Source organism: Ammospiza nelsoni, chromosome 11, assembly GCF_027579445.1.
Source record: "Ammospiza nelsoni isolate bAmmNel1 chromosome 11, bAmmNel1.pri, whole genome shotgun sequence".
Taxonomy (NCBI): domain Eukaryota; kingdom Metazoa; phylum Chordata; class Aves; order Passeriformes; family Passerellidae; genus Ammospiza; species Ammospiza nelsoni.
The window spans coordinates 18636465-18650224 of NC_080643.1; the positions used below are offsets into that span (position 1 = coordinate 18636465).

Below are 13760 nucleotides of genomic sequence, written 5' to 3' on the forward strand. Positions count from 1 at the left end.
TTTAACACTGGCAACAATCAAGTTTAAAAGAAAAGGGAAAAAGTGTTACTTAAAAAAACAGTTACCAAACAGTGCCATGAAATTTAGGCAAGGAAACACTCTATAAACTCCTGTTTAAAAATAATCTGATACCAACCAGCTGTGGAACTGAGATAAGGAATGATTCCAACCTCAGTTACACACTTTTGTCCCCAGCACCCACATCACCCTGAGATTTAAGGACTGCCATTCCTATAAAACAGGATCTCTGATGGAGTCCCATCACCTCATCCAGGTTTCTGGTGACTTTAAGGACTGCCATTCCTATAAAACAGGATCTCTGAAGATCTTTGATGGGAGTCCCATCACCCCACCCAGGTCTCTGGGTGACTTTTAGGACTGCCATTCCTATAAAACAGGATCTCTGAAGATCTTTGATGGGGTCCCATCACCTCACCCAGGTTTCTGGGTGACTTTAAGGACTGCCATGCCTATTAAAACAGGATCTTTGATGGAGTCCCCATCATCTCATCCAGGTTTCTGGTGACTTTAAGGACTGCCATTCCTATTAAATCAGGATCTCTGAAGTCCCATCACCTCACTCAGGTTCCTGGGTGACTTTAAGGACTACCATTCCTATTAAAAGAGGATCTCTGAAGATCTTTGATGAAGTCCCATCACCTCACCTAGGTTTGTGCATGACTTTAAGGGCTGCCATTCCTATTAAAACAGGATCTTTGATCGAGCTCCATCACCTTACCCAGGTTTGAGGGTGACTTTAGGGACTGCCATTCCTATTCAAACAGGATCTCTGATGAAGTCCCATCACCTCACCAGGTTTCTGGGTGACTTTCCCTTTGGCAGGAACCAATGCTGTGTTGGTGCTGGGTCCCTCAGCCTCCCCAAGGTTGCACAAGAAGCTGCACTGAGATGTTTCTTAACAAGAATGACCTTTTCTAAGGGAATGGCCTCAAGTTGCATCAGGGTGGATCTCAGGGAAAGGTTCTACCCCAGAGGGTGCTGGGCACTGCCCAGGCTCCCCAGGGAATGGGCACAGCCCCCAGAACTCCAGGAGCTCCCAGGGATGCCCAGGGTGGGATTGTTGGGGTCTGTGCAGGGATAGGAGTCAGACTCATGGTCCCCACGTGTCCCTTCCGGCTCAGGACATTCTGTGAAATCCCCCAAGCTCACCCTACCCTCCAACCAGAGCCAGCTACTCCTGCTATGAAGAGCAAACCCCTTGCAGCTCCATCCATCTGTGACATAAGGATTACAAGTGGGCAGAGATAACCCTAATTAAGAGCTCAAGTGCCCCCAGCCCTCCCAGGACATCCCCCAGTGCTCCCTGAGCTTCCCTCACCCACTGCAGGCAGGCTGGGAATGAGAAGGTGTGAAGGAGCTGGCAGATGAAGCCCAGGGGCGATGTGAAGGTGCAGAGGAGGCTGCTGGCACTGCTGCTGTGTGTCCATGTGCCCCCAGCCCTCCCAGGACACCCCCCAGTGCTCCCTGAGCTTCCCTCACCCACTGCAGGCAGGCTGGGAATGAGAAGGTGTGAAGGAGCTGGCAGATGAAGCCCAGGGGCGATGTGGAGGTGCAGAGGAGCCTGCTGGCACTGCTGCTGCTGTGCTGCCCCTCAGCCTCATGGCACAGCCATCCCCAAAGGCAGGGACAAACAATGCCCCCGTGTCTGAGCTGCAGAGCAATTTGCAGGGGATGATGCAGGCTGCAGGAAAAACTGGCTGCCTGTAAAGAAGGGATTCAAGCCCAAAGCCCTCCAGTTCTCCGAGGCTGAGGAAGCATAAAGCCATTCTTGTAAACACTTCTCCAGGAACTTGTGCTCAGCACTACCTCACACCATTATCAGGGAGAAATGATCGGCTGTGTCCTGCTGGATTATTGTTAGTGTAAACAACTTTGCTCAATTGCTTGGCACCGTGTGTGCGTGCAGCATGTTCAAACTCTGCAGCCTATTCAGCCAAAATCAAATATAAAGGCCCATCTGTATTAAAGCTCAAGAAGAAATTAATAGAAGGCTATTTTCATGCAAAGCAGATATTTAAAAAAGGCAAAGCCAATACATATGGATGAACTTTTTCATTCATAATTTTAGATGCCACACAATGAAGACTGTTGTTGAAGCTTTATTTTTTCTCTAACAGCTCTCCATACAATGCGGGGCATTGTTCAAACTCTGGAGCAATTTAAGCTTTTTCAATGTCTCCTAAAATCCCTGGATTTATATCCAAAGAGAGCTGGCACTGTAACAAATTTGACTTGTGAGTAACAAGTTACAGCCTTTAAGCAAATTGCTCATTAACACAGACTTCAACTTACCGCTACAAACCTCACTACCTTTTATCTCAGGAAAAAAAATATGCTGCCTATCTTATCTACAGCAAGCTGTGGGATAACACTCTATTATATTTGGGTTTTTAATTTCCTTGTTTGAGTTCTCAGTACAAATGCTGAACTAGCATCCAGGGTGAGAACAACAGAACTCCAGGGGAAAAGAAAAAAAAAAGTTCAAGTATGACCTAAATCTATCCTGCCTTTGATGGAGGAAGAAAATAAACTGAATTTTGATGTCAGCCCTAAAGAGGATATTCCCAACTTCATGCTAGGAGGAAATGAGCAAGAAAAGCCCAACTGTGAAGCTGGGGCTCTTTGTTGTTTTCCTGAAGATGAAAGAGATTGAAAATGCAAAACCCACAGAATGTTCTATAAATGGGGAGCTGTTCTGTAGGTGCATCTTAATTTCCATGGCTTTGAACAGAAATTTTACACTGTGTTACAAATAAGAACACTTAATTTGCCATGAAGGAGATTCTTATCCAATTCTCAGCAGAAGAATAGTGCTTAAGTCATTTTACATCTTTAGAAACTAACCCAAACTTTGCAGTTAATCGGAGAAACTGATGGTAGAGAAAGAGAAAAATGCAAGGTCAGCAGAGAGAGCTGATGGAAACTCTTTTTTAGAACTTAAGAAAACATGTTGCATTTCATGAAGAAGCAAATGAAGTGAGCAGGATCTGACAGCAAAGATCTGAAGTGCCTTTTGGGGCAGGCACAGACATTTTCAGGATGCTCTGAGTGCCCTGAGAGGACACCCAGCTCTGCAAGCCAAGGAACTTCAGCCTCACAGGAAGTCAGTAATAATTATGTAATATGCCACTAACTAATAAAAGCTGTCCTGCAACCCAAAAGGGGTGTTTTGCTAAAATCTGGATCCAATTTTCTTCGTTAAAAAAAAAATTAAAATCCCAGTCTTCTGGACTATCCAGAGAACTCTGCATAACTATAAGTAACATGCCTGGGGGATTTCTTAGCATCTTATTGCATTTCTTTATACCTTTCCCAGCACAGCAGTTGCAGCTCTGAGAACGCAGCAATAACCCAGGGAGAGGGAGAGGAAGGAAGGCAGAAATGTGCCTTGCAAGCCAGCACCATCTGTGACAAACACCAGAAGGAAAGGGATCTGCCTGGAGACTGCTCCTCCTCGTGCATATTCCGTGGGAAAGCGGGAGAACGGCCCCGGAGTGCAGGAGCAGCATCACCTGAGCTCTGCTCTGTGTCACTCTGAGCACTGCATTGCCTCAGCAGCGGGCTCTGAGGGAACACGGAGCTGCAGCTCAGCGAGCTTCCAGCACAGAACGAGGCGCAGATGCTGCAGCCTCGATCCCTGTCAGCGGATGGGGAGTGCCAGCCTCCCTCAGAGCGCTGCTGCACCTCAGCCAGGGCTCCCGGCAGCTTCCCCAGGGCGCTGAGCTCGTTAGGAACGGAGCAATCAGCTGAAAGCGCCGCTCATTAAACTGCCCATTGCTGGGAACCGGCAGCAAATGCCGCGGAGAAGAGTATCAGATGTATTCACAGAATCACAGAAGTTCAAGACTGGAAGAGACCTATAAGATCATCAAGTCCAGTCGATGTTCTAACTGTTCACTAGATCATGGCAGCAAGTGCCACATCCAGTCTTTTTTTGAATTCTTCAAGGGATGAAGTTACTCCACCACCTCACTGGGTAAATGATTCCAGTAACTGACCACTCTTTCTGTGAAATATTTCCTTCTTAATTCTAACTTACATCTCGCTTGACACAACTTGAGACTGTGTCCTCTTGTTCTATCTGTTGTCGCCCGGAGAAAGAGACCGACCCCCAGCTCACCACAGGCACCCTTCAGGAAGTTGTAGAGAGCGATGAGGTCGCCCCTGAGTCTCCTTTTCTCCAGGCTGAACAACCCCAGCTCCCTCAGTCGCTCTTCGTATGGCTTGTGCTCCAAGCCCCTTATTAGTCTCGTTGCCCTCCTCTGGACACGCTCAAGTGACTCGATGTCCCTCCTAAAGTGAGGGGCCCAGAACTGGATACAATACTCCAAGTGAGGCCTCACCAGTCCAGATGCCAAGGCAACAATTCCCAAATTATTGCTTCTTTGCACCAAAACTGTTACAACAAATTGCTTGAAATGGTTGATCGTCGCTAATATAACTGTCCTTTTCCAAGCATTCCCATTTGAAGGATTTAAAAATTTTCTTCCAAATGTCTTTTTTATGCAATTTGTTAAAAGAAACCCCACCTCATTAACATTCATTTTTCTTCCAAAAGCATCAGTTGGATTTGAGATTACCATGGGGCATCATGAGGGCTCAAAGGTAGTAATGAGATGAAGAAAACCCTCCAAGGACACAAATAATCAGGGTAAAAGCAACAACCTTGAGGAAAGGAAATGGCTTTATCCTGTGCTTCAGAGTTATGGATCCCTTTTCTAAAACTCCCCTCATTTCTGGTTATAATCCTTTTCCTGGTTGTTTTAATTGCATGAGTGTGCAGAAATTTCCAAGAGGCTACAAAGGCACCTTTGGAGGTCATTTAGAAACCTCCTGCTCAAAACCTCAGGCAGGGTGGGATGCTCAGGTGGGATTTGAGTATCTCCAAAGGTGGAAACTCCACGGCCTCTCTGGAGAACCTGTGGCTCACCAACCTCACAACAAAAACTAAAAGAAATCACCCCATGTTTGAGAAAACAGCTAACCCCAGGTGGGGTTTCACCTGCAGCACAGCCTCACTTTTGGACAGCTAAAGGGAGAACTCCCAGCTCTCCCACTCCCAGCCCAGCCCCAGCAGAAGCACAATTTGCTGCCCACAAGGCTGATCCCATCTGTGTTATCACCATTTCTTCTCTTCTCACAAAATCAGAGATGTGATGAATTAATGAATTAAACAGCACCAGTTTCCAAACCCAGAGATGTTGAATGAACTTAGCAGCCCAATATTTCCATGCTGGGAGCTCCGTGGCTGGAGTGTGACCACGGATGGCACAATTTAGGAGCAGGGTGAGATGAAGGCACAGCTGAGGCTCCTGGGAGGTTCCTGCCCCTCTCAGGGCTGGCATTAACTCAGCAGCCTGCAGCTCACACACAACAAATTGCTATCTGGGACTCTTGCTGGGCAAGGAAAAGCAGGGCTCCTCTCAGGATGCAAATCACACTCCTGTGCTCCATGTTCAACTGAAGGGTTGCCAGTGCACACACTGGAGGAACTTTTCCTACTTCTTGGGTATCAACACATCTCTGATGCACAGGCTGTTGCAAATCCAGCAGTTCCAGTGCCAGAGGAGTAAAATCACCAGTAAACTGCATCAAAACATGCTGGCATAGCTCACCAGCATAGAAATCATCTCACAAACCAAAACCAAATGTTTCCAGAGGGACTCTAAAGGCACAAGGAACCCATCTATTTCCTGTGGCCTGTAGGCCCATCACTCTTGCCTCTGAAGTTTCAAACCTATTTTTATCTTATCCTGCATCTTCAGAAGCACTTTTCAGGAAGGCATCAATTTATAAGTAGCTCAAGTGTGGCCTTCAGTAAATCCTAATTAACTGAGTGTGAGAGGGCATTTTGCTGTCAGTGCAGTTCCTACTGCAACAGCGTCCCTGGAAAGACAAATCCATCACTGCTGACACAACTCACTTCTAAAATAAATCCCATGGCAGAGGCCAGGAGGATCTGTAGGCATCTCTGAAACACCCTTTGAGTTCAGAGCAGATGTTGCCAGTGTTTACACTTTTTAAACCATCGGGATATAAACACCACTGAAGTTTTGCTTTTCTTCTCTTCATTTTGTGCGTGTTTATTTTAGTGTTAAAAATGTTGACTTCCAGAATGAGGAAAATAGCAACAGATGGTTAACCTAAACAAAAGCTGCTCCAGGGGAGTGTATTCCTTAAGCTCTTTTGAACTATTAAAGCTAAGATTTGGTTAAATAACAATTACTGGAGAAGGGGGTGGGGAATAAAAAGGGGACTGGAAAGAATATTCCATAAATATTAGGCATAATTACAATGAATTGAACTAATGAGCCAAAACTACAGAGCAACAAAACTTAGTGAACAGAACGCTCAGAAAGATGAATTATGTAAATAAAGCTCTGCATAAAATTTCATGGTCTTCATCAGAAGTTACCAATGCCTTCCAAAGAAAACACTAATTACTGCAGAGAGCAGTGAACAAGTTAAAGGACCCTGAAATGAAAAAGTTAAAGGATCCTGAAAGTTTTTTTTTAATTATTTTAAAAGAGTTTTCTTGCTCTAACAAAGAAAGCATGGCATAAGAAAGAAGTTGGGAAGTCAACTTCATGGAACTCCAGCTCCGTATTTTTCAGCTCAATCTTCTGTAAAAGAGCTTAATCCGAATTAATATTTGTGCAGGAAAGAAAAAGCAGGAAAAAAGGAGAAACAAAGACATTGAAAGTACAACAGGGAGCCCCTCCACTTCCTGAAGGGAAGAAAAGTGGCCATGCTGGTTCAGGGATAGAAGGGACTGTAATTTCCAAAGTGAGATTCAGCTGTCTGCCTCCTGGCCTGGCCTTTTTCTGAGCAGAGATATCCCCTTGGCCTGTGTACGCTCCTCATTGTTTCTTCCCTGACAACTCCAGCAAGTTTATTTTCTGAACGAACATGGAAAGCTGAATCAGGAAGAAAAAAAAAAAAAAAAAAGCAAGCAGCTTTTCGCGGCGCTGGTGTGTGGCTAGAGCAAAAGCAGCGCCGCTGCCAAGCCGAATTAGCTCAGTGGTGCCTTTCTGTGCAGGCACAGCCAAGCCATAGCCGCTCCTCGGAGCCGCACGTACAGAACTCGGCGCACACGAACGGGGCCATCCTGCCCGGCTACCAGCGGGGCTCTGAGGGGAGACCGGGGGAGGGCAGCGAGCCCCGGCCCCGCCGGACACAGCGGGCTCGGGGCTATGGCCACGGGGGACACCCGGCCACGGGGGACACGCCGGACACTCGGGGACACGCCGGGCAATGGCCACAACCCCGCGGGGACACGGCGGGGACGCGCCGGACATTCGGCCCCGGCCGGGCCCACGCGTGTCCGGCCGCGGCCCAGCCCCGCGGCGCCGGGACGGACCGACAAACCCCAGAGGGACAAACCCCCGCCTTTAGCGCCACCAGGGAGAGGGAAAGGAAAGCTGGCGCTCAAAACGCGGATTGTGGGGGGAAAAATAATGTAAAAAAGAACAGGAAAAAATCACAAAGAAAGAAAGAAACCCCTGCCCTGTAACAAAGCTCTGACAACAGCCCGCGGGGCGTCCCGCACCGGCGGTGTCCAAAAACATCCCCGCTGACAAACAACAGCGAGCACGGCTCGGACAAGGATCCATCCCTGGAAAGGATCCGTCCCTGGAAGGATCCACCTCTGGAAGGGATCCATCCCTCCCCGTGCCAGGGATCGAGGGTCCGTCCCCCACCCCATGCGAAGGCACGATTGATTTCCCGCGGCCAGGCGCTGTTACCTTCGTAGCACAGGATGCCGATATTGTTGTTCATCTTGTCCAAGTACTGGTAGTTCAACAGGTCCATCCTCATAAACAGCATTTATCGGGCTGGCGGAGACGAGCGGCTCCGGGAGGGGGAGGCAGACGGTGCCGAGGCGCTCCCGGCTTCCAAAGCCCAGCAGAGGCCCAGCCTGGAGCGGGTCGGGAAGGGGGAGCGGGCTCCGACAGCCCGGGGAACGCGCTGCGGGCCGGGGGGGAGCGAGCGAGCAGCGCGGGGGCTTCTTCCGAGTTTGTTTTTTTTTTTTTAAATAATAACAATAATAATTAAAAATAAGAGCGTAAAAGCAAAGCGGAGGCGGCGGGGCAGGGCAGGCAGGGAGGAGGGCGCAGCCTGCTGCGAGCGCCGGCGCTGACAGCGGCAGTGGCCGGCACTGCCCGCCGGGCCCCGCTCCGAGCCCGCTGCCCTCAGAGCCCGGCCCGCCCCGCGCAGGCGCTGCCGGCCGGCCGCGGGTGCTTTGTGCTCGGCAGGGCCCGGCGGGGAGCGGGGGAAGGAGGGAGGGCAGGGCCGCGTCAGAGCCGCTCGCACAGGAAACAGCGGCGGCAGCAGGAGGAGGAGGCGGCGGCGAGGGGAGGAAGCGGCGCTGAGGGGCCTCCTCCGGGCACGGGCGGGTGCTGAGGCTGCTGTTTGAAACCAAGCCTGCCTCTGTGCGCTCCCCGGCGCGGCCTCAGCGCCTCACAGCGAGCAGCAATGCGCTGCTACAGCAACAGCAGCCGTGGAATCACGGCCTGGCATGGCAGGAATGACACATGGAATCACAGGAATGAGAGAGACAAAAGGCGTGAGGCAATGGCCATTGCGCCGCGCATGTAGTTTATATATAATTAGTTTTAAAAGGTTTCTCTGTCTCTCCATATAAACAGGCATCGCACACATTGCTACAGCTCCATCAGGGCACAGCCAGATCGGATTTTTTAAGGGCTATTAGTGGTTAAACATTCCGGGCTCTGGCTCTGTAGCAGCTGCCAAAGCTCCGGCTGAGATGACAGAGGCGGTGGAGGCTGGTGCTGCTGCAGCTCTCCCATCCCTGGATGTGCTGCCCTTGTGCAGCTCTCTCATTTGGGGATGTGCTGCCCTTCTGCAGCTTTCCCATCCCGAGATCTGTGTGCCCTTGTGCAGCTCTCCCATCCCGGGATGTGCTGCTTTTCTGCAGCCCAGAGCTCTCAGACAGATGTGTGCCACTCATCCTGGCACAACAAACATCTGGGCAGGTGGCATCAGTTCGCATTTCCTGTGGCTCATCAGCACCTGAAATCTTGGGCTGATACAAAAAGAGAAATTTAAAAAGCTAATGGAATCTTAATTTCCCCTCTGCCCTCTCCAGCTTGGAGCACAGCTCATCCCTGCCCATCTAGGATGGGAAATCTTCATGGTGCACACCAGTAAAAAACTTCAATTTCCAATCTGAGAACTTCTCCCCTCAGGAAGGGGATGACAAGATGACAAGAACTTCTCCCCTCAGGAAGGGGAAGGGATGACAAGACAGAAGCAACTCCCAGAGAGACACTTTGTGATGGCACTTTGAGAGTCACTGCCTGAATGCTCTGGGTATTTCAGTAAGAACAGGTAGCTTAAATTTACTGCTGGTGTCTGCTGAATATTCCAAGGAAGGTTGCCTAGAACATAAAAAAGTATCTCCCCACTTCAGATATACAATGCTGAGGTAACAGTACATTTCTTGAATAAAAAGTTGCAGTTGTTTTGCAAAAGTTGCAACCACACAGACCAAAGCAGCCCATGCTATTTTCCAGAAACAGCAACATCTTTAATAAAGGGTAGTGTATGGTGATTTTTTAAGCAGGGCATAAGGAGTTTTGCATATTGTGCATACCCTGAGATATTCTACACCAATCCCTCAAATTAAAACAGCCATCTAATAAAGACAGCAAGAGAAATCTGAGCCCTCTAAGATATAAACAACAATAAAAACCCACACCTACAACGTTAAAAAAAGAGAGGCCCGTTCCTTCAGCATGAAATGCAAGTTCCTCACCAATTTTAGGGACAATATTTTGATTTGTACAGTTTATAACACAGAGAGCATCCCAGAATTCATAGGAATGCAACACATTTATTGGGTGCTTGGGAAGGACAAGAAGATAAGTATTTGATTTTTTCACTTTAAAATACTTAGATTTTTGTGGGAGGTGCAGGTGATGAGGAAGAAAACACAATTTAAACTCCTTTAGAGCAGTGTTCTACAAGACAGGGGTGCACATGGGCATTACAATTCCCAGTCCAATTTGAATTCTCTATATTCAAAGTTACAGATTTCTTCAAGCTGTTTGGAAAAGCATGGTTGGGTGCTTTCCAGAAACCACTGACTACTCAGGAGTGCTGTCCAGACACTAATAAAGGAGTTAATTCTTCTTTATTAGACCAGCAGTCACTGGTGTGCAGGATTTTAGGCAGTAATGATCCTTGTTAGGTGAATGGCTTTCAGCATTTCAGTACAAACTCTGATTGGACTTGTCAAATGTTGCATAACGAGCATGCTTCACAATAAATAATAATAAAGTGTACCAAAACACCAAGAGCTTTTTGAACCTCTAAATTAAAATATCTTCTAAATTGAAATATCTTCTAAATTAAAATATCTTCTAAATTAAAATATCTATGCTGCAAACAAGGCAATGCCTAGTGAAAGAGTGGAGGGGAATTATCAATGCAAACATATCCCTTACATTGCATTTTAAACCTTAAATCCATTCTTAGGAAAACTTTCTTTGACAGAAAATTGTATCAGCTCAACAAAGCCAAGTCCAGCAGGCATTAACCTCAAATGCTGACAGGGTCACTGTAAAGTACTTGGTTCCTGTCAGCAAATTCTCAATTCACATTGCTGCTCATCACTCTCAGAGACCTTGCACTGAACTGAAACCAATAATCAGTGAATCAGGGGCTGGTAAAAAAGGCTGTTTTTCATCAGTTCCTGATATCTGCAAACACAGAGCCGAGCTGAGGCATCTCTGCCTCTCCCTGTCTGCAGAATTTCCTCTGGGATTGCACCTTCCCTGCTCCTGCAGTGAATCCCAGCCCTGGGATCTGCTGGGAACACGCTGAACTTTAATTTAACACAACAGCAGCCTCTAGAGGTAACGGGAAAGGCTCGGGTGGGATTGACGTGGGATTTATTCTGATTATCCCTCAGAGCAGAGCCTTCACCTCCCAGGGATCTGCCTCACTTGTACTCAGAAAGCAAACCCAGTCTGCACACAGCAACCTCAGAGCACACAAAAAGCAAAGCAAGGAAAGCAAAAAGAGCAGGTGATTCACCACTGTAAATCACCACTTAATATAAAAGTAAATCCTTGCAACTCTGTACTATTCACCTGGATTTTTGGAGGGAAAACTCTTGATATCTCAGGTCTGTGATGTCAGATTTGACAGTGAGTTTAGATGGGTTTTGGAGCATTTGAACAAGCACTGAGCTGCTTTAGAGCATTACAAACACACAGGGAGCTGCTTTTTTCTGTGCCTTTTCTCTGCCCTCCTCAACCCTCTCCTCTCTCACACGTGCTGCTGCCTCAGGCAGTGCTGAAGAGCCTGAGAAAATCAAATTCCTTTGGTGCCTGCACTCCACATCATCTTCCAGGGGGAAAATGGGCAACACTGGCTGAGAACCAACCCCACAGATGGGACACAACAGAAATTCCCCCACGAAGATCATCAGCAGGGAGTAACTATTGAAACAGTGACCAGCTCTGCAACTGAGAGAAAACATAGTCTCTGTAGGGGTGGGACACACTCTGCTGTGTCTGTGTGCTCAGCATAATCCCATTTTTGAATGGAATCTCTATTATTATTATTTCTGAGCTGATAATTGTCAGCTGCAGCTCCTCAGGTCAGACAGGCACCTACTGGAGCCTCAATGCACACTGAGGAGGAGGTGGAGGAATAAAGCAAGAACAGTTCAAAACAGGTTTTACCTTTCTTCTTGCCCTAAGAAAAGAGCAAATTGGAGGTGAGGGTTGCTAGGTGGCGATGAAGGAAAAGGCTTTTCTTTTTCCACACACTCCACAGCAGTGGATGGGAAAAGCTGCTCTCAACATCCCTGTTCTTATATTTGTTAGAGTGCATTGCACAGCAAAAAGGCAAAACAGAAATTCCCCTTGAAGCAGGATGGGGTGTTTGCTTTGAAATGCATTCAGGTGTGCTGAGGAAATACAATTAGAAGGGACTGGACACGCAGCAAGGCCAGAAATGGATGACAAGGAAAATGACATTTCAAGTTCCCTGCAAGCAGCAATCTCCCAGCTGTGCCTCTGAGATCCACAAACACAACTCTTCCCTCAGTGACTCACATACCACAAAAATAACTTTACACGCTCCTTACAAAGCATTGAGCACCAGTGAACAGACAATACCAAAACACACACCATTCCCATGTGCATTCTTCCACTTTTTTTTCCTTAATCATAAAGTTGCATTGCAGATAGATTTTAATCACAACTACCTGTTCCCTTAAAATAAATTAATAATTAAAGAAAGCCCCATCAGGTAGGGCATCTCTGAGCCCAAGCTGGTGCCTTCCTGTTTGACCTGTCCCCTAGTTAAAGGTTTCAACCATTTGCCAGACATTACAGAACACAAAAAATGCTTTTTTAATTATCCCTGGAGCTTCTCAAGCCTGAAATAGGAAACTTACACCCAATATTGTAACATAAGAGTTTGTGTATCCTATCATTCTTGTCAGAACCTAAACTTAAAAATGTTGCTTAAAAACCCCAAACACAGCATTATCTAGTGAGGAAATGTGTGAGTGTCACAAAGTGCTGGGTAACTCACACTGGAATCCCCAGAGAACAAAATGCCAGGAAAACCAAAAATACAGAGATGCCTCAGAGTGTCTGGAGTTGCAAACACTTGTAGGGCCCAGGAAGAGATGGGAATGGCTTGTCTGGACTGGAAGATGGACTTTTTAAATTTCTTTTTAATTTTTTTCTTTTAAATGCCTTGCTGTACTGCAGTTTTTATTCTGTACTTCATTTCTTATTCTGTACTTCATTTCTTATTCTGTACTACTCACTTCTTTAAAGACACACCGATTTCACCACCATCTCACCGTGGTGATAAATAAAAACTTCAGCTCACTTGTTTGTAAATATGGAGTGATTTAGGACCAGCTATTTCATACCAGATCAGAAAATTCCAAGGTGTTTATCAGCTCTGAAAGCTTTTGGTGAATGAAAACCTGCCCTGAGCAGCAGGAATCATTTGCCTCCCACCCCAAACTAAACACACCTGCTGTCCTTCCACTGCCTTGTCCAGGTGGGAATTTGGGCCAGGAAAGGCAGAATCCAAGGCAGGGCACACACTGAGATTCCCTTGTAGGTTTTTTTTTTGCAAAAAACCACATTTATTTCTGTGTGAATATATAAAACAGGCACAAAGATCCTGGGTGAGCTGTCTGGTTTATCGAGGACATTTTCCATTTCTCACTGGTATCTTGCAGCGCTCAATTTGCTGCTGTTTTTCTTTTTGTTTTCTTAGGCTGGGCTGAGAACACTTCAAAAATACAGTTAAAGCACACAACAGATAAATCTAGTTTATCTGGGTGGGAAAATTGTTATGTGCTAATTAAAAACTTGATAATCTTTTTCTGTTATTTGCATACTAATTTAAATTTCTGAAGGGTTGATGATAATCACAAACATAATTCAACTTGAACTACAAAGAGTCTCCAGATGCAAACAGTGAAGTGCAAACCTTGCCATGTCCTGACATTGTGTGAGCAGGGCAAAAATTACTTTATATTCTTCAATTAGGAGAAATGAGAGGATTAAAAAAAAGAAAATTAAAAAAAGAGAGATTACTAAAGAAAAAAAGGCAATTTTAAGTCAGCTTGATGCTCAGGCATCTAAACCACTTTTAACTTAGGAAAATGAGGAGCCAGACCGTGTTTAGAGGTTAGATTTCAAAATTACCAAGTGTATCCCTGAGCTTTGGGAAGA

The 13760-nt window shown here is 46.6% G+C and overlaps 1 protein-coding gene across 1 annotated transcript in view; it reads right to left on the reverse strand.

Annotated features, from left to right (window-relative positions):
• Positions 1-8098, reverse strand: part of VGLL4 (vestigial like family member 4) — a 56503-nt gene extending 48405 nt beyond the window's left edge. The window contains exon 1 of the mRNA XM_059480253.1: positions 7767-8098. Coding sequence (XP_059336236.1) covers positions 7767-7848 — 82 coding nt within the window. The 5' untranslated portion in view covers positions 7849-8098. The remainder of the gene's footprint in view (positions 1-7766) is intronic.
• Between the last annotated feature and the right edge of the window lie 5662 nt (positions 8099-13760).